The 21,272-nt window shown below is 48.4% G+C and overlaps 1 protein-coding gene across 1 annotated transcript in view; it reads left to right on the forward strand.

Moving 5' to 3' along the window:
• The first annotated feature begins 20,565 nt into the window (after positions 1–20,565).
• Positions 20,566–21,272, forward strand: part of ADAM12 (ADAM metallopeptidase domain 12) — a 331,659-nt gene continuing 330,952 nt past the window's right edge. The window contains exon 1 of the mRNA XM_079136781.1: positions 20,566–21,035. Coding sequence (XP_078992907.1) covers positions 20,948–21,035 — 88 coding nt within the window. The 5' untranslated portion in view covers positions 20,566–20,947. The remainder of the gene's footprint in view (positions 21,036–21,272) is intronic.

Raw genomic sequence — 21,272 nt, forward strand, 5'->3', positions numbered from 1 at the left:
GTGCTTTTCCACAGTTGCTTGCGGTATTTTCATGAAGATTATACTTGTTTTCTGTTGCTGCTGTAACAAATGGGCACGACTTAAACTACATGGTTTCAGGAAGTTTTAGTTTTGTAGGTCAAAGTCCGGCAGAGCCTCAATGGGAAAAGCTTCAGATGTCAGCGGGACGGGCTGTGCTTCTCTCTGCTGGCTGGGACAGTTCCACTTCTGAGCTCATCAGGGTGGTCAGCAGAATTCTGCTGGCAGGGCCCCTTGATCTCTGCTCCTGGCTGGATGTTCACTAAGGCCACGCCCCCTCGCAGAGGCCACGCCCAGCCCTGGGTCAGGGGCTCTCCCCTCAAAGCCAGCGTTTGCCAGGGGATCCCCTCAGAAATCTCTAAGCCCCTCCTCGGTCCTCTGCCCCTGTTCTGTTTTTAAGGACATAAGCCCCCTGCGTAGTCCAGGATGTCCCTGCTCTCAGGCCAGCCGGTATCAGGGACCTTAACTCCTCTGCCCCCTGGGCTCTCTCTTGCATGACACATCTGCAGGCCTAATACTGCAGTGAAGGTCCTAGGGACCTGACCCCTGCCTACCACAAGCACTTACTTATAATCAAGGAAACAAAAGGTCATTGGAAAAGGTACCAGCTTAAGTGAGGTCAAGGAGTATCCACCAACTTTTGACCTTTAAAAAAATAATCACGTAGTCACTTGTGGGTGAAAACGGCTCATTGCTTCTGTGAAGGTCTGATTTTCTTAGATACTCTGGCTTTTGTGATTCTCAACCAAAGTTCCAGATCTGTTGGCAAAAAGTTTCTTCTATTTTTGTTTTTTGAAAATGATCTTTGTGTTTCTCTTTTCAAATGTCATGTGTGTTCTCCCACCTGGCCACAACTTGCCATCCTGGTGTGCACAGCCCTTTGCAGGGTGACCCTGCCAGTGTGGGGACCCCCTCCACCCTATCAGTCCCATTTTGGCACGTGACTTGCTCTGACCAACAGCCATGAACAAACAGGGGCAGGTAGAGGCATGAGAAGAGCATCTGAGGACTTGAACCCCGAGGCCACCACATGATGAGGCCTGGGCTGGCCCCTGGGAAAACAAAGAACGGCAGGACTTACAGACACCTGTCCTACCTCACATCTTGTACCAGCTCAGTTTCTGGCCACCAAAAGTCAGAGTGCTGGCCTGCTAGGGCTTCCTGATCACAAGACCCACCAAGCCAGCCTGGACTCCAGGACCAATTCCAGGGACCTACAGCAGCATGAGAAATGAGAAATGTGTCCTGTTTTATGCCACTCAATTTTAAAGTAGTTTGCGACATAGCAAAAGCTAACCAAAACATATTTTAAGAAAAAATTGTAATTGCTGAAAATTTTAATAAGAAACATAAGTCACTCATAATTCCATCAACCCAAAATAACTGGTGGAGATGTTTGGTATATTTTTTGTGCATTTTTATATTTAGTTAGTTACATAGTTGGAGATTAAGAGAGAGAGAGAGAGAATCATAAATGGAAAGAAGATGTAAACCCACACTGAGTTTATAAGCTCTTTTCTTTAAATCCTGCTTTTCCCCATATCTAACTAGCATTATTTCATGTCATTTACTATTTCTAGATAATACAGCTTTCCTTGACTTGGTAGCATCTTTAAACATTGTAATTTCCCTAATAGTCACTTTATTAAGTAATGTCACCTATGTGAAGTCCTTTGTCAATTTCTGAGCCTATAAATTCAAGCACCAAAATTGTTCAGTCTAATTGATTTAAAATTTAAAAAAGACACAAGATTTTATTGGTTATAGTATGTCGTTCACATGTTTCTAAGCAGTTGAAAGAGCTTGAGGATCGGCTGGTCCTTTGCCTTGGGACAGGAAGCTGACCTGCTCCCCTGGGCTTCCTGTGAGGCATGTTTCTTTTGGTCCAGGACAGGAAGTAGCTGACGGGACAGGAAGAGCAGCAGATCATCACTGCTGCTGAACACAGCCCCTTCCCCGGCATTTACTCCTTTCCGGTGTGCCTCTACCAGCTGGACTCCGGCCTTGCTGACCCTGGGAACATGGACCTGCTGGGCACACCACCAGCCACTTCCTGCACGGGCCTCACCCTAGGCTGCAGCTCTAATAGGAAGACCAGGGCCGTCTGAGAGCCTGTCCCTGCAGATGCATTCACGTCTGAGTCCTAGGGGGAGGGGGTCAGTGAGTGAGACCTACTCAGGTTATGGCTGGAGGCACTTCAAGAAGCATGACTTGAAAGTCCACAAAATCATAATCCTCAGAAACTTACACCCCATTCTTTGAAGTCCTCCATTTTCAGTTCTCCCTGCAACTGCTTTCCACCTGCCAGTCAGGCACCTGTCACTCCATCCCTCTCCAGCCACCAGGCCCCTCCCCATTCAACTCTCTCATGGAGATACTGCACTTCCTGGGCACTTCCTGGGCTTCTAGTTGAAGTCTTTGGCCCCCTCGCTGGCCTCCCCACTCTGCCCATCCCTCGTCCTGCAGCACAAAGCCTAGGAGCTGGCCTGGCAGAAATCAGTTACCCCTGGAGAGATGAGGTCTGTCCCTACAGGATGTCCTTCTCTTAGGAGGGAGGTAAGCACGGAGAAGGCTCCTGTGGCATCCCTTTCTTCAGCCCAGACAGACCCGTGCTGAATTCGCTAGGGCTCCGAGGAGACGTCTGGAAAGAAGGCAGTCGGACAAGGGCTGCGTGTCACCCCTCATGGTCGGAGCCCAGCACTGACCGCCTGGCCCTGGCAAGGTTTCCAGATGCACAGCCCCAAGGAGATGGAGCTGAGGGCCATGCCGGCAGGGGCGGGAGGCTAAGGGCATCGGCTCAAAAGCACGTGTGCCAGTCCTGGGGCCAGCTTGGAGGTAAAGGGCTGAGCCACCTAGGAAAGGCAGGCAGTGACGAGCCAGCAGAGTGCAGTGAGGACTGCCCTTCCCACCGCCATGCGGAGGGGACCTGCAGAAGCCCCAGCCCCTCACACTCAGTGCCCTTGCTGTTGCTTTCCGTCCGCAACAGCCGCTGCCTCGAGAAACGCTCATGAGCTGCTCACGGCCCACGCAGAGGTGTCAGTCCACGGGTGTGATCATTTGCAGAAGTTCAACGAGAGCCAAATATTTGCCTGGAAGATGGGCTTTTCCATTCAGTTGCCTCTGGTTCCGGTGATCGACGCAGGCACCGGGTTGTTTTAACGCAGCGGTGAATTCGCAATCCCCCATTGCACGAATGTCAGTCTTTCTGAGGATGTGTCTGTTAGAGCAATCCAGTGGGGTGTCTCCGGGATGCTTCTCTTGCCCTGGACTTGAGGTCGCTGCTGGGAATTGGAGAGGCAGAGGCAGAGTGGTCAGCCACAGCATTTGCATCCCATGGGGGTACCACCCAGAGGACGCCTTGGTCTTGGTGAGTATTGCCAACATGGAGCATATCCATGCTGTTTGCTGTGATCATGGCAATTTGGTGGCTGGAGAAGAGGTGCACTTTTCAAACCAGATCCACAGTGTCTATGCTAGGTGCCGACCAGTGCGGCCTTTTCCCGCAGCCCATCCTTATGCCCCCAGGCCCATGCGAATGAGGCGGTGGAGACAGAGCAGTTTCCAGTGTGGGGGTGGGGGGGGGGGTCTCGGAATTCCAGGCCACCTTCTCCTGTTCATTACAGCTGGGAAAACTTGGGCCAAAGAATTTAGTTGTTTATATAATATTATCAAGTCCTCCAGGGTAAGTAGGTTTCGGCTCTTGAAAAGGTTGATTGATCGATTTACTCATTCAGTCAAACATTGCTTGAGCTAGGCCCTGGGACAAACAGCAGGACCCCAAGAACAAGATGCTGCCCCTGTCCTGGAGGGACTTTGATTCTCAGGAGTAGAAACAAACAGGAAGCAAATGCTTCTGCTATGAGCGATAAGCATTTAGCCATGTTATGGAGAAAGTGAAGTGGTAGCCAGAGGAGAGTCTGCGATCAGCAGAATTCAGGCCTTCCCAGAGCTCTCCCGGGCAGGCTGACACCAGAACGGCCAAACGTGGCAACTCCAGGTGCCCCGTGAAAGTAACCCGGACTTTTATGTTGTGCTAGTGCGAGTGACAGTTGGTACAACTGTGTTGGAGACTCTTGGGCAGTTATCTCCTGCTGAATGTGCCTGTGAGCCTGCAACCCTACTCCTATCAGGATCACACCCAAGAAGAGTGCGCACGTGTCCGTGAAATGTGTTTACAAGAGTATTCATAGAAGGAATATAAATAATAGTTTAAAAATGGAAGCACCCCAAAATTCCATCAAATGAGGAGGGGCAAACAGAGATCTACTCACACAATGGAACACTATGCAACAACAAAAAAGAATAAGCTACTGCCACACATAATACTATGCATGAACCTCACAGACTTAAACATGAGTGACAGAAGCAGACACAAGAGACTACCCACAATGCTGCCATTTAGATTATGTGGAGAGAAGTCAGTATAGTTGTTACCTATGAGGGAAGGTTGAATAAGGAAGGGCCCAAGGGTGGGGGTGCTGGAAGCATTCTGCCTCATAATCTGGTGGCCATAGAAGGTTTACATAGGTAAAACTCACGAAGCTGAATACTTAATATCCATGCACCCTGCTGTGCATCTGCTACAGCTCAATGAAATTTTTAAAATTCAAAATCCAACTAAGATGAATGGATAAAGAAAATGTGGTGTGTGTGTATATATATATATATATATATATATGTATATATATATATATATATGTATGTGTGTATATATATATGTGTGATATATATATATATAATGGAATATTACTCAGCTTTATGGAAGAATGAAATTATTGCATTTGTTGGTAAATGGATGGAGTTAGAGGATCTCATGCTAAGTGAAATAAGCCAAACCAAAGAAACCCAAGGCCAAATGTTTTCTCTGATATGCAGATGCTAATTCACAATGTGGGGGTGCTAGGGAGGAACAGAGTTACTTCAGGGGAGTGAAGGAGGGGAAGGGATGTGGGGGAAGGAATGATAGTAGAGTGAGAAAGACATTATTACCTCATGTATGTGTATGGCTGCATGACCCATGTGATCCTACAACATGTACAATCAGAAAAATGAGAATTACATTAATTTATGTATGATCTATCAAAATGCAAATGCATTCTACTGTCACATACAACTAATTAGAACAAAGAAAAATGATTAAAAAAATAAAGAAAATAGAATTAAGAACAACAACAACAACAAAAAGCCAACTAAGAAATAACAAGGAAGATGTTCTCACTTAATGCTCTGAAACACTTGAAGGATCCCTAAGTTTGTAGGAATGGTCAGCAATATGCCAGATAAAAAGGTTTTATTTTTGAGCATCCTAGCAGAAAGAGAGACGGGAAGAGCACAGAAATGGACAGAGACCAACACAGCTTTGGCCCCACCCCAGCACTATGGCCCCACCTCCTGCATCTTTAAATTGGTGCTAATGGCATGTGAGCTAATAGCATCCAAAATTGTTTAGTACAGTCTCTGCACCCACAAAAAATCAAGCCCAGGTGAATCTGTCTGTGTTTCCTACAGTGATACCCGTGTTTCCAAGCATGAGAGCCTATTTCTATTTTTTATGACGCTTTAAAAATTTTAATTATTGTTATGGTTTGGATGTGAGGTGTTCCCAAAAGCTCACATGTGAGACAATGCAGAGGAGAAATGATTGGGTTGTGAGAGTCTTGACCCAATCAGTGAATTGATCCCTGATGGGGTTAATGAGTGGTACCTGGAGGCTGGTGGGGTGCGGCTGGCGGAGGTGGTAATTGGGGTGTGACTTTGGGGTGTATGTTTTGTATCTGGAGAGTGGAGTCTCTGTCTCTCTGCCTCCTGATCACCAGGTGACCTCCTTCCCTCCACCACCCTCCCTCACCACGATGTTCAGCCTCACCTGGAGCCCTGAGGAATGGCGCCTGCTGCCGATGGACCAACCTCCGGAACTCTGAGCCCCGAGATACTTTCCTCCTCTGTAGTTCTGCTGGCTGGGTCATTCAGTCACAGCAGCGAAAAGCTGACTAAAACAATTATGAATGTAATTTTCAAGCGTACGAAAGTTCAGAGAAATTCTAATATCCACCCTAATCAATCTAATTTAACAATTGTTGACATTTAATTGTATTTGCTGTATTTTCCTGAATTTAGTTGTCAACTGTCTTATAAGGAAAGTTGAACAAAAATTGAAAATTTAAAAAAATAGTACAGAATTGTAATGAGCCCCTGCCCCACTGCCCAGCCTGGACTTCATGATCAAGTCATGGCTAACCTGTTTTAGTTGTCCCCCACCTTCTGCCCAAGAATCACTTAGAAACAAATTTCAGTTCTGACGTCATTCCATCCCAAATACTGTAGCAGTGATGATCGGTCTCTTGTAAAGCATAACCATGAGAGCAGCATCAGACATTTAAAAATCAACAACTTTCTTAATGACTAATACCAAGTTCATGTTCAGATGTCTCTCATGAAAGATTTTACAGGTTGTTCCAACCAGGACTCCAGCAAGGTTTGCATACGTTCTTTTTAAATCACGGGCTCTCCTCGAGCTCTTGCGGTTCACCTGTTAAAGACACCACTTGCTTGTCTGCCAGCAGTGCCGCTCACGGTGTTGCATGCAGAAGAGTCAGCAGGTGAGTTTGTCAGAACAGAGTTGTGGGCCGGCTGAGGGTCTGAGGCAGTAGGTCCACAGTGGCCCCGAGAAGTTGCAGTCCACCCTGCTCCCGTCGGCGCTGATGGCAGTCTGTGACCCACAGGGAAGAGCCACTGTGGCTTCCCCAGGCTTCCCTGGGCCAGCTGCATCCCGGGTGCCTTGGGACATGCTCTCCCTTTCCTGTTCCTATGATCCCCGGGCTGGAATTGTGTGTATCCTGTGCACTTCATCTGGAGGCACGATCCCTGGTCACTTAGAAGCTGCAGAAGACTATTTCTCAGTCTCTGATTTCATCTGGGTTGCAAAGTGGACAAATCCTTATTCAACTGTTCTTTCTTCATTTATTACCTTGTCTTGTTCCAGAAAGAGAGACTTCCTCTCACCAACCACTTGGATACCCTAGGACAGAGCTCACACAGAAGAGCCGGGGCAAGTGCTAGAACCTGTTGGTGAACCCGTTTTGGAAATGAGCTTCCTAGCATCCGGAACAACCAAAGACATTCTTTTTTGTTGTTGTTTTTGAAGGTAAATAACTTCCTTTTTATTTTTATTCCTTCTTTTTAGTTATACATGACAACAGAATTCATTTTGAATCGTGATAGAAGCATGGAACATAGTCTGTTCTCATTCAGTCCCCTTTCCTTTCCCTCCTCCCTTCCCTCTCCTGATCTTTCTGCTATTTACTAATAGTTCTTTTTTTTTAAATTAGTGTCTCGTGGATGACCTGATGGTGAGATTCACTGTGGTGTATTCACATGTGTGCACAGGAAAGCTGGTCAGATTCCTTTCACACCCTTCCTCCTTTCCCTTCATTTTCCTTTGTCTATTCTCCACTGATCCTTCTTCTATTCTTTTTTTATTCCCCCCATACACCTTATTTTGAATTAGCTTCTGCATATCGGAGAAACCATTTGACCTTTGATTTTTTGGGATTAGCTTATTTCACTTAGCCTGATAGTCTCCAGTTCCATCCATTTACTGGCAAATGCCATTAAGTCATTCTTCTTTATGGCTAAGTAGTATTCCATATGTGTATATATACCCCATTTTCTTTATCCATTCTTCTGTGAAGGGCACCTAGGTTGGTTCCATAGCTTAGCTATTGTGACTTGAGCTGCTATAAACATTGATGTGGCTATGTCACTGTAGTATGCTGATTTTAAATCCTTTGGATATATACCAAGCAGTGGGATAACTGGGTCAAATGGTGGTTCCATTCCTAGTTTTTTCAGGAATCTCCATACTGCTTTCCAGAGTGGTTGCACCAATTTGCAGTCCCACAGCAGTGTATGAGTGTTCCCTTATTTCCCATATCCTTGCCAACCTTCCTCGTTACTTGTATTCCTGATAATTGCCATTCTGACTGGAGATGGAATTTCAGTGTAGTTTTAATTTGCATTTCTCTGGTTGTAGAAATGGTGAACAGTTTTTCATATATTTGTAGTTCTACTTTTGAGAAGTGTCTGCTTAGTTCCTTTGCCCATTTATGATTTGTTTATTTGTTTTTTGGTGTTTAGTTTTTTTAGTTCCTTATGACCTACCCAAATTGAACCAGGAGGATATAGAAAAGTTAAACAGATCAATTTCAAGTAACAAAGCCAGCATCACCCTGACACCAAAACAGAAAAAGACACTTAAAGGAAAGAAAACTTCAGACCAATATCCTTGTTGAACATGCATGAAAAAATTCTTAATAAAATATTGGCAAATTGCATGCAAAAATACATTAAAAGTTAGTGCACCATGATCAAGTGGGTTTCATTCCAGGGGTGCAACATATGGAGATCAATAAGTGTAATTCATCACATCAATAGACTATTAAGACAAGGATCACATGATTATCTCAATAGATGCAGAAGAAGTATTTGACAAAGTGTAACACCCATTCAAATTAAAACACTAGCAAAACTAGGGATAAAAGGAACACCCTTCAACATTGTAAGGCTTTTTATGATAAACCCAAGGTCAACATTATTCTGAATGGAGAAAAACTGAAAGCATTTACTCTAAAAACTGGAGCAAGACAGGGATGCCCACTTTCACCACTCCTATTCAATAGTCCTTGAAACTCCAGCCAGAGCCATCAGGCAAGAGAAGGAAATTAAAGGGATACCAGTAGGAAAAGAAGAGCTCAAATCATCTCCATCTGCCAACAACATGATCCTAAAAAATCTCCACCAGAAGACTTCTAGAACTCACAGATGAATTCAACAAAGTAGCAGGATACAAAATCAACATCTATAACTAAGTTACATTCTTATACTCCAATAGTGAACCTGCTGAAAAAGCAATTAGAAAGACTACCCCATTCACAATAGCCACACACACAAAACTTGGGAATTAATCTAACAAAAAGGTAAAGGATCTCTACAATGAAAACTTTAGAAGACTAAAGAAAGAAATTGAAGAAGACCTTAGAAGATGGAAAGACCTCCCATGCTCTTGGATAGGCAGAACTAATATTGTCAAAATGATCGTACTACCAAAAGTGCTATACAGATTCAACACAATTCCCAGCAAAATTCCAATGATGTTCTTCACAGAAATAGAAAAAGCAGTCATGAAATTCATTTGGAAAATAAGAGACCCAGAATAGCCAAAGCAATCCTTAGTGAGAAAAATGATTTCCAATTGTCCTGCAGAGCTATAGTAACAAAACAGCATGGTACTGGCACCAACACAGGAATGAAGACCAACAGGAAAGAATAGAAAACACAGAGATAAACCCACGTAAATACAGTTATTTAATAGTACACAAAAGTGCCAAAGACGTACATTGAAGAAAAGATAGTCTTTTTAATAAATGGTGCTAGGAAAGCTGGAAATTCATATGTAGAATGAACTTTAACCTGTATCTCTCACCCTGTAGAAAACTCAAAATGAATCAAAGACCTAGGAATTAGACAAGAACCCCTGTATCTGCTAGAAGAAAATATAGACCCAACACTCCAACATGTCAGCTCAGCAACTGACTTCTTTAACAAGATTCCTAAAGTGCAAGAAGTAAAATCAATAATCAATAAATGAGATGGCATCAAACTAAAAACCTTCTTCACAGCAAAGGAATCAATCAAAGAAAACAATCTCTCTTAGAGCCAACAGAATTGGAGAAAATCCTTTTTGTTGTTGCTATTTGGTTTTTACCAATCCTAATAAATTCATGAACACAAATTTATTTGGTGTGTTTCAATACACAGCTGTCTTTTTTCAAATTGCCCCTCCTTTGAGTAATGGAAGCTTAGGTTAGCTCCAGGGTTCTTTTGATGTGATTGTGGTGACCTTTGATAGCCTCTTTCTTCTGCTATGACAAGATACTGAAGGGTCATCTTATCTGTTTCTTGCCCCAGATCTGTAAGCCTCAGTTGCTTTGAAGGGAAATGCTACCTTTTAGAAGCTCTTGTTACTGGTGGATTGGTCAATGTTTCAAATTTTTCAGGGCATAAAGCTAGGAAAAGTTTTATTTTTTGAAAATAAAAAAAAAACCAAGACCAGACATAGTGGTGCATGCCTGTAATCCCAGTGGCTCTGGAGACTGAGGCAGGAGGATCTCGAGTTCAAAGCCAATCTCAGCAAAAGCAAGGCACTAAGCAACTCAGTGAGACCCTGTCTCTAAAGTGCAAAATATATGTCTGGGGATGTGGCTCAGTGGTTGAGTGCCCCCGAGTTCAATCCCTAGTTCCACCACCCTGTCCCCCAAAATACAAATACTTTCAGTTGGAATTTAGGCATTTTGCTTGATTTAATTAATCTTAAATCTCAGAATAACCACCCCAACACTATAGCCAATAACATGATTGTTAAAAACTACGTTATTTTTCTTCTTATGTTCTTTTTATATTTGAAAGTTATAGGGAATCATTTCTTTGTGGTCATGCAGTTAACCAATACAGTAACCAGGCTAATTTGTTTCAGTTTATTTTTGACTTCTAGGGACTAATTTTTTATTATCTCAATTTGTTTTATAATTATATAAGAATATTTTCATGATTTCAAAACCAAATCTATGTACCAAAGTATGCTCAGAGAAATCTCACCTCTTCCTCTCCTCTCTGTCTTGATTCCTTCATCCCCTTATATGGAATAGTTTTTAAAATATTTGTGGCTTATTCCTTTATTTAAAAGCAGTACAATAATTGTGTAGTGGTAGACACAAGTGTTTACATCACAACTTCTTGGACAAGTAGCACAGCCCACATACTCTTCTCCACCTGCCTTCTGAGAATGTCAAGGGCTAAATCGTAGTTTCATTTTTGGCATTCATTGACTAAGAAAATATTTAAGGACAATAACCAACAATGCATTCAGTAGCTCTCTTAAATAGATTTATTAATTGCAGTGCATTGATGTGTAATTGTAAAATGTTAGTCCACATGTTGGTTTGGCCTTTGATAAACAATACTTGGTATGAGTCTTGATTTGAGTTGCCCAGACAGTCAGGAACCACCAGAGAGCTGCTGTTTTTTCTATTTTTATTTTCCCTTTTAAATTCTGGAATGACTTCATATTTAATGGAAGTCACAAAAGCAGTACAGGAAGTTCTCCCATGTCCCTCACCCATCTTCCCCTATTGTCCACCTCTAAAACAACGTAAAACGTTTGCAAAAATGAAGGTCCCAACATTAGTCCATGGCTGGTAACTCAATTCCAGGTCTTATTCCCACTTACTAGCTTTTCTACCGATGCCCTTTTTCTGTTCCCGGATTCAATCTAGGACACGATGTTGCATTTAGTATTTTTTGATTTTTAATTTACCTAAAAATCTGTATGTGCTAAAGAGTGCTCACATTTTATAAGTAGTAGGGGACAGAAACTAAGCAGTTCATTGCCAGCAGGATGATCACAGGATTTAAGTACAAATCTGGGTAAAACCTATTTATTAGAGGCAGTCTGGTTTAGGCGAAGAAAATGTAGATTCTGCATCTAGGCACACCCGGGTCTAAGTCTTTGCTTGGGTATCTATTACTAGTTGTGAGGTCTTGAATACTTTATTTAATACTGAGCCTTAGTTTTTCATGTGTAACACAGGATGTGAAAATATGCCTCATGGGGCGATAGGGAAGTCTATATGTAACACGTGAAGTTTTGGACCTTAGTAAGTGCTCATTAAGCAGTGATTATCATTATCACAGCATTACTGTCAGGCCGGCCTGTGACTAGCATTTGGGAACTGGAGGCCTGATATCTGTATCTGAGACATAAACCTCTCTTACAAAACAGATATGTGATTTTATTCCACCAGCTGACTGTGTGGTAACGGCTCAGATGTTCAGCCTCTGAGTCAAGTGACCCTGAGCAAAGGGAGAGTTTCAGGGGGCATCTGAATCTGCCATGACTCACAAGTGAGTCTCCTGGCTCTGTCTGTAAGAGGTTTCCCACCAACACGTATCCTGGGGTAATTTTACCAGAAAACAAGCATCTAATAAATGAACCACATATATGTTTTTAGTTTCAAAAGGACTGTTAACAAAATTTTTGTTTTGTGTTTCTGTGACCCAGCAAATGCTCCTTGGTGGAAAGTCCCTGCAGCCCTGATTTCCGATGTGTGCATGCCCTTGGGTGCTGAGCGTGAGCATCTTCCTCTTCTTCTTTTGCAGGGGTATAAGAGACTTTTGTGTCACTTTCCAAAATAGAACTTAAAAGTAGGTCAGCAAAAGAACCCTAAAGTAGGCCAATTGCAATAACTCTAACAACAGGAAGTAGGGGCCGGCTCCAGGCTTAGATCCCTGGCGCCTTTGTGCTTAGATCCTGGGGCCTGTTCTGCAAAGGTCTAAAGGGACATGTCAGGGGCGGTGACTCCGGTGCTGGTGGCATGCATTCTCTCTCCTCAGGATGGAGATGGCTGGTGCTGGTCATGGTGACCACGCCCACAGGTTTAGGTCTGATGGTCAAGAGGGAGCAGAGCGTGGGCGGGGCCCACTCTGCCTGGGGATGAATGAGCAGCATACTTTCTTCCCTCTGTGGATAGGGGAGTAAGTGGCTGGTTTGAAGAGCAAAACCACACTATGGGATCATGCTTTTGGCATTTCAGGGCAAAGGAGCTAGATGTGGACCCCAGTTCCACAATGCCCCCAGCCAGGGTGGTATCTGGTGCTGTGGGAGGCGCATGGAAGGGCAGTTCTCAGAAGGGGCTCCTGCCTTGGCCTCTCCTGGGCCTCCTCTCTAAGGGCGCCACCGTTCGCTCACTCCTGTGGGGCACCTTCCCCTCGGCACACTGAAGTCTACACCTCACCTGGGGAGACGGGAGAGACCGCGATTTCCTGATGTTGCAGCATTTTGATTTCCCAAGACTCTGTAAGGTTTCTCGGCACCCAACCAGGCAGGGGCTCTCCAACACGTCAGATTGTGATTTAAAACAATGACACACACACACCGTGTTTGAGTTTGTATCCAGGGCTCTTCAGCATAAATTTCTGAGTTATTACCCACACACATTTCTGGTTTCAAATCATCTGACTCAGGCTCTTATTTGTTTTTTCCATTGTTGGCAATATTCTCAAGGAACCGCACTCCATATCCATTGTCTGATTACCAGAACAAAACGGAGTTTGAGGTTGTTTGCAACCTTAAAAGAGTTTCATTTTATTTCTATTAAATTTAAAAATAGTACCAGAAGTAATAGACTTCGTAAAAAGTCAAGAATTTTAGAAAATAAAACATATCCCAATATAGATTGTTGCTCTGTAAAAATCAGCCCTAACTTGATTTACAATGGTCAGGGGCCTTAACTGGAATGGAAGGGAGGTTATTGGGGGACTGGTTTCAGAGACAAATAAAATATTGTCCACTTATCTTCTTGAACCTCAGCAATAAATATGCTTAGTTGGGACCCCCGACCTGGAGCCTGGCTCGGACAGCCCTGAAGAGGAACATTCTTCAAGGCCCCGCGGAACAGGCAGGCACACTGGCACTTCTCACCCTGACTGCCGTCCCTTCTCTTGCCCCGGCTCTGGGCTGGGCACAAGCATTCCAGATACAATAGTGAGCAAGACTGGCGCCTCCCCCTAGCACCCAGCAGTGAGCCTCAAGCTGGCATGGCTACACGGGACCTAGAGGCAAAACGGAAGGCTTCGTGTTGCTTGGCATGGCAGAAAAGGCACCACGGAGGAAGTGCCCACACGCAGGCCTCCAAGGGTGGTTACACTGACCTTGGGAGAAGATATGGAAAACCACCAGTGGTCGACGATTTGCAGACACGGGGCCCCATTGGACTAGAGGAGGGGACTGTGCTCGGGGCGGTGGGGGAGAGGTGAGCCTGGGACCCCAGTGAGTGCCTTATGTATCCCAGGAAAGCAAATTTGATCTATTTCTTTCTTTTTTTTTCTCTTTCTCCTTCCTTTTTTTTTTTTTTTTTTTTTTTGGTACCAGAGATTGAACTCAGGGGCACTAACCACTGAGCCACATTCCCAGCCCTATTTTGTATTTTATTTAGAGACAAGGTCTCGCTGAGTTCCTTAGTGCCTCCCTTTTGGTGAGGTTGGCTTTGAACTTTCAAACCTTCTGCCTCAGCCTCCTGAGCTGCTGGGATTACAGGCGTGTGCCAAGTGGCGCCTGGCAGATTTGATTCATTTCTGAAGCAACAGGGACACTGAAGTTTTGTCAGTGTTCATTTTGGAAGAGCCTCTGCATGGCAGTAGCTGGGATAGCACAGGGAGTCCTGGGAGCCAGTGACTCCCTGTCAAGGGGAGGTGCCAGGATTGTCTAGCCCTGGGCCTGGGGGACAGAGGGATGAAGGATGTGGTTAAGGGGAAAAGGCAGGAAGGAGCCAAACAGGACTGTCAAATTCTGGGGTGGCATCAGCAGGAAGGAAATGGAACAGAAGGTCCTTGGAGTCAGACAGACTCAGTTTCCAGACCCAGCTGGGTTGTGCCCTGGAGCTCTTGGACAAGTCAGTTCCAGAAGCTCGCTGGAGTCCATAATGGTGACAAGCTCTTGGGGCCGGGACAGGGTGGCTGCAGGGCCATCTCTCAGGATGACTTTCTGTGGGCTCAGGCGTCCTCTGTTTCATAGAGTAAGGGGTCCGTGGGGACAGGAACCGCTCTGCCCTCAGTACTTGGAGATGTTTGCTGAACTTTGGGTTCTTGGTTCTTCAGTTCGACCTGGGATGAAGCAAGCTTAGAAAGTCACCTGTGGGAATGGCTTGGGAACGTGAGGGGCAAGGACCACTGGCAAGTTTAGGTCAAGGGAAGCAGCCGCGTACTTGCCCTGTTAATGGGTGTCTGTGGGCTGGAGGGAGTAGGGTCCCGCTGGGTCAGGAGCTGGAGGAGATGAAAACTTCAGTGCTTGGTAACTGCTAAAAACTTAAAGCTGCATGAGGCGCCAAGCCGGAGCTTAGTGTAGGAGGAAGAACAATTGGTCCCAGCCTCAGAAATTGTGAGTTTTTCCTGTCTGAGTTCATCGAGGGGTTAATGGGAGAAAGGAGCCCCAGATAAAAATGCCCACCAGGCTGCAGAACTAAGGGGGTCAGAGGCACAGAAAACTGAAATCCAGGAAGTGGACCGAGATAACTATGGTGGAGGAGGGGGGCTACGAGCCACACGCAAGGTGGGCTGTGGGTGGCATGGACCCACCCACGTCAGTAGCCAGCCTCCCTAGCGCTGCCCAGAGCTGCTCCTTCGTGGGGACGCAGAAGCACCCAGGAGTTAACAGTGGCAGAGTCCCTGCACCTGCACAAGCCAGCCCTGCGCCTCCCTCGGCCTCGAGTGGACCCTGCAGCCTCACCCCGCCTCCTCCATTTAAGAGAAACCAAGAAGCTGGAGTGGATCCAGAGGAGAGCAGCCAGCGTGATCAGGAGAGTGAGAACGGCACCCGAGAGGCACGTTAAAGAAATTGGGGTTGATTTGCCTCAAACAGTAAAGACGAAGTGGGGACTGTGTTCGAGTGCACGGAGAGAGGCCCGTGTCCAGTTAGTTTCCAATTTCAGTAGCGCCAAGGAAGAGGCAAATGGCCAGCGAGATCAGGTAAGGGAGCTGCCCCACACGCGTTTCTTGGAAGGGACTTCCCTACAGCTATGGCAAAGCCGGTCCTGCCCTTCCCCAGGAGGAAACCAGCTGGAGACCAGATACAGAGCTTGGCTTGTCCCCAGAAAGCCTTCCAGTCCTCCCCGGCCCTGTTCTCCCAGTCTCAGGGAGTCCATGCAGTCTGTATGGGAACAGAAACCCAGTGGTGGGGCACCCCGGCCTCCTCTGGTGGGTCTCTCCACCCGAGAGCAAGCGGGACTTTCCATCACGGTTTCTCATTGCTGAATTCAAAGCCATCAGCAAAGCCTGCAGCTTCTTTGGCAGCTGGGACGAAGACGGCGTAGAGCTTCCAGAACCGGCGGTTTAGATGAGGTCACTGGTGACTGGCGAGGCGCGCAGTGAGGATGCTCAGAGAAACCGCGGGACTTCACACCTGGCGTGGTTTTGCCTGGCTGTGGCGGCTCCTGCCAGTCCTGGGTTTATATCCATCACCTGAGTCAGCCCCGACTCGCCCACCCATCCACACGAAAGGAGCAGAGTCAAGATCGTGCGTCTGCCTCCTCCTGCCCCAACACACCCGTGACAGAGCTGCGCCCCTGCTGTTAGACCAGGATGCTCGTGTTCTGGTTGGGATGCGAGGGGTCCCCCAAAAGCTCATGTGTGAGACAACGCAAGGCGGTTCAGAGGAGAAATGATTGGGTTGTGAGTCTTCACCCCATCAGTGACTTAATCCCTGACAGGGAGCGACTGAGTGGTAACCGAGGTGGTGGGAGTGGCGGGGAGGTGGGCGCTGGCTGTGGCCTTGGGGTATGTATTTTTTACCTGGTGGGCGGAGTCTCTCTGCTTCCTGATGGCCCCGTGATCTGCTTCCCTCGGCCACAGCGCTCCGCCTCACCTCAAGCCCCGAGGAATGGAGCAGGCCTGCTGGGGACTAAGGCCTCTGAACCATGAGCCCCAAACCTTCCTCCTCCGAGGCGCTGTGGCGGCCTTTCAGTCACAGCAGTGAAAAGCTGACCACGACAGCTCCTGAGGGGCAGCTGGCTGTTGGTGTTCGCAGCAGGACAGGATGGAAGGCCACGGCCACCTTGTTGAAAACCCACTCAGAGCTCGGAAACCGGCAGCGAGGTGCCCTTGCTCTCGAGGAGACCGTGATCCTGGAGGTTGGAGGGACAGAGCTCGGAAGGTGCTCGCTTTATTAAATGTGCACTAGTTATCGCTGTGTAACAAATCCAGCCCCCACATTAGTGGCTTAAAATGACATTTGTGATCTCATGGTGTTCCTGGGGGCTGGGCAGCTGGAAGCAGCTTAGCTGGGTGGCTCTGCCTCAGGGCCTCTCAGGAGGCTGGGTCAGGTACTGCCCAGAGTTGCCCATATGGAAACCTGACCTCGGCAGGAAGGGTCCCCTCCCAGATGACTCACTGACATGGGCACTGGCAGAAGGGTCCCTTACTCAGTCCTCTCACAGGATGGCGGCTGGCTTCCCCCAGAGCCAGGGACCTGAGTAAAGGGGGAAAGCCCTTCATGGGTCAGACTGAGAACTCACAGTGTCACCTTGGGGCCATGTCACCAGGCACAACCCGCACTGAACTTCAAGGAAGGAGCGTCCACAAACATTTGGTCGTCTTGTGTGAGCTGTTTGTTTTTGACAGTCCGTTGGCCTTCCTCCGAGTACTGCCTGTTCACTCCCCTCTCCCAAGCGAGAGCAGGAGAGATGGGCACGTGCAGCCAGGAGGGCTGTCCCCGCCATTGGGGTTCCTCCTGGGTGCTAAGTCACTGTTGATGGGGGACAGCTACTGAGTTCCCATCAGAGTTATGGAGGTGTGGAGGCTGAAGGTCCACTGGCAGGTGGCACAAGTGCATATGGAGGGGGCCATCTTCCCCACCCTCCTGACCCAGCGTGTCGATGACCATGTTCCCTGCCCCAGCTGGCTTCCTTTAGCATCTAGACTGGCTGCCACTTGCTTATGTACCGACTCTGTGCCATCATGGACCTGGCGGGTTGATTCTGCCTGGGAGGCTTAGCGGAGGACAGGTTTCCAGGAGGTGAAGGCGGAAGTTCTTGAAGTGAGGTCTATGGAAAGAAGAGCAGACTCTGTGTTCTTACAGGCTGATGGGAGCAAGACTTGCAATCTCCTCAAGAGATGGAACGAAAGAGATTTCCAAGAATCTTCATCACGGGGTGACTGTGTTTGTTTACTTTTGCAACAAGCCTTGGGAACTGTGCTTGGAGAGATAAAAGCTGTTCTGTGAGCTTGTGTCTCAAGTTCCGTCAAGAGGTTGAGTGCGAGGAGGCTGACCTTCACTCGCTGCCACATCAGGAGTGGCTGCCTGTCAAATCTTGGGGTAGAAAATTTTGCCTCCATTTTTCCTCTGCTGTTCTCGAAGTGGACTAAGCTGAATGTAAGTGTGGGGTAAGAAATAAGTGTCCTTTCATTGTGAATGCCCAGGCTGTTAGACAAAAATAGCACACAGGAAACAGTATTGCAAAGGTCAATTCTTCTAGAAAGGAAGGGACAACAAGCCATCTATCTGAAATTTTAATGAGCAGATCCTGGCCTCTGACCCTACCCCATTACCTAACAATCCAGTATTGAATGCGACGTCGGCTTCCATTTCCTATGAATGAGGAGGCAGAATTCCCTTCCAAAGGCAGACCATCTGCCAGACCGAGGCAGGCTCTGCTCTTTGCCTTAGCTGGCTGCTGTTGACGTGCATGAAGTCTTTATGGATAGAGTGTCAGACAAGTCTCCCTGCTTCACAGAGAGGGTGAATTAGAGGGGTGACAAGCCAGGGCTTGCAGCTAGGATTTTCTTTTTTTGCAATGCAAAAAGTAAGGACAGTCTCAGGGCACATTTAACCTTTTAGAGAAAGCTTTGCAACTTCTGGATTAGAAAAAAATCAAACTTTTACTGTAAAGAGCAACAGCTGAATATTTAAGAGCAAAAAGAAGGGGATCATCAGGAGAGAAAGTAAGGCCCAGGGCCCAGCACACATCAGGGCCACTGTGAACAGAGCTGTTCTGTGCATCACAGCGAGTCAACAGGCGGACAGCTGCACCCCTAAAGCAGGTCTGCGTGTGGACCACAAAGGAAACTCTTTCCAATTCTCTTGCTCGTTGATTCTGAAGCCCCATGAAGCCAGTAGTAACAGAATCACCTAAACATATCCTTCCCAGACCTTCCTAATCAGAACCCCAACACAAAGGCCAGGGACCGGAATCCTCAGCAAACAGCCCCGGGACCAGGAAGTGGGGAAGGCTCTGTATTAGCTCCTTCAGTGCCTGCCATCACCACCGCCACCCCAAGAGGTTTGCAGTTTAATTTCACTAACAGATGCCAAAACTAAAGCTTGGAACTCAGGGTTAAACAGATCTGAGGCTGGGCTCGGACCAACTTCTTCCCTATGTGGTGGAAAAGGTCCTTGACCTCTGTACTCTGCGCTCTCATATCTGTATATTCAGACTTGGGATTAAAATAATGCAGTGAAGCACCTGCGCACAGTACTCAGATGGTACAAAGCATGCAATAAATATTATGCATAGTAGTTAAGAAACAGCCTAATTATTATTAAGCAACCAGCTCGTACTGTCTGATAATGCTGATTTATTGTCTTATCCTCCGAGACAGAAAACTTGGAAGGCAAGAGGCATTTCTCTTTAGTTTGGCTTCCTAGGTCCCTACACAGCGCCGCTCATTCTGATTGAATGGATGAAACAAAGGAGGACATGCAAAGCTGCTTAGTAGCAGGTTGGATTTCAGCTGGGGCCTTACTCCTGGCCTGAGACTGTGCTCTGGGAAGGGGCTGTGAGCCCTGCCTCTGACTTTTTTTTTCTTCCTTTAAAAAGTCCCGCATCTTGTTAGTGGGTTGATTTGCTGTTTGGGAACACTGCAATCACCTGGGGGTGGGGGAGCTAGTGAGGAGAGAGCCTGCCCAGTGGAGGGTGGCAGGAGTTTTGGGAGGTCTCAGGACCAGGGTGGATTCCCTGGGTGGATCTGGCCCTGGCTGCAGCACAATCACCTGGGGGGATTTTGAGTTCATGCCTCTGGACTAGGACGGCAGAGTCTTTAACCCTTACTATTCTAAGAAATCCCCAGGGCTGGGAACTGCAGTAGCACCCTAAGGTGGGTGCTCACCATCCTGAATATGTCCAGCCACTTTTGTCTGTGTGGCTGACTTGCGGCTGCTCACATGGTCAGAGTGAGGGCAACAAGCCTATGACAGATAATAGCCAGGGTCAGGAGGCCATCAGCCAAGTAGGCCTTGCGCTAGGAGGGCAAGGCCGTCCATTCCCGCGGTGGTGTTTCCCCAACCCCTGAGCTACCTGGCACCATGGACTGAGTGCCCCGTTCTGAAGACATAGGAGGGCGCCCTGAATCTGTATTTCTAGCAGCCAACCTAAATGCTTCTTAAGATCGGAGAAGTTTGGGGAACGTCGCAGTTCACCTTCTTCCGAATCCTGGCCAAAGAAAAGAAACACGAGCCAATGATCAACGTGAAACTTAAAGCAATACATGAAAAGCGCCATGCCCAGATGCCTCGTGCCTGCGAATCCCAGACCTATCCCTCCGGGGGCGAGATGCCGGTTTGGGGACTTGGGGCCGGGGCGCCAGCCGGGGCTGTAGATCGCCATTCAGACCCGTTACTCCTGTCCCGCCGGTTCTCGGCGAGTCGGCAGCGAGCGGCCGAGTCATCATTTCCAGGCTCAGCCTGGAAAGCTGGACCGTGCCGCCGCGTGTGCTCTTGGCAGCCGGGCGCCCGGGGCCCCGCAGCCACATCATCCTGGGGCGGGGGCGCGTGCGCTCCGGGTCCGCGCCGCCACCGAGCCACGTCTGTGCCGCCCGCTCGCGCGGCGCGGGAGGCGCCCTGCGCCGGCCGCCCCCGGGTGGGCGAGCCTCGGCGCTGGGCGGGACCCTGGCGGGCGGGGTCCCCGCTGCGGTCTCTAGGACCCGCGGGACGCCGGCGGCGGGCGGGGTGCGGGGGAGACGATAATTTGTTCCGTGGAGATGAGAACGGTGACTGCTGGCCGTGGATCCATTTCACAGGCCTGCCTCCTCTCACCAGCGATCTCTGTCCCCGGGCCAACTCGGACAGTTTGCTCATTTATTGCAACGGTCAAGGCTGGCTCGTGCCAGAGCGGCGCGCGCGCGCACGCACACACACGGGGAAACTTTTTAAAAAAATGAAAGGCTAGACTCGCTCCTCGCCGCGCGGGCGCTGCGCGAGGGGCTCGGAGCCGCCTCGCTGCAGCAGGAAACCCCCCGGCCGCGACGCCCGGCCCGGCTCGGCGCCCGCGTGGGATGGTGCAGCGCTGGCCGCCGGGCCCGAGAGCTGCTGCACGGAAGGCTGGCGACCATGGCAGCGCGCCCGCCGCCCGCGTCCCCCGCCCGCGCTCTCCTGCTCGCCCTGGCCGGGGTTCTGCTCGCGCCCCGCGCGGCCCGAGGTAAGTCACCGAGCGCAGGAGGCGGCCTGCCACCCCCGCCCCGGGGCACCACGCGCTGCGCCGGGGCTTGCGGAGTGCCAGGGCGGCCCCGGAGGCGGCGCACCGGGGCGCATCTGAGAAGCCCGGCCCGCGCGCCCCGAGCCGCGGGGCAGATCCCCTCCCAGGGACCAATTCCCGGGGGAGAGGTGGGGACACTGGGCTCGGGCCCTGAAGCAGCCGGCGCCGGGTTCGGATGGC

The sequence above is a fragment of the Sciurus vulgaris genome (genome assembly GCF_902686455.1).
Source record: "Sciurus vulgaris genome assembly, chromosome: 4".
NCBI lineage: Eukaryota > Metazoa > Chordata > Mammalia > Rodentia > Sciuridae > Sciurus > Sciurus vulgaris.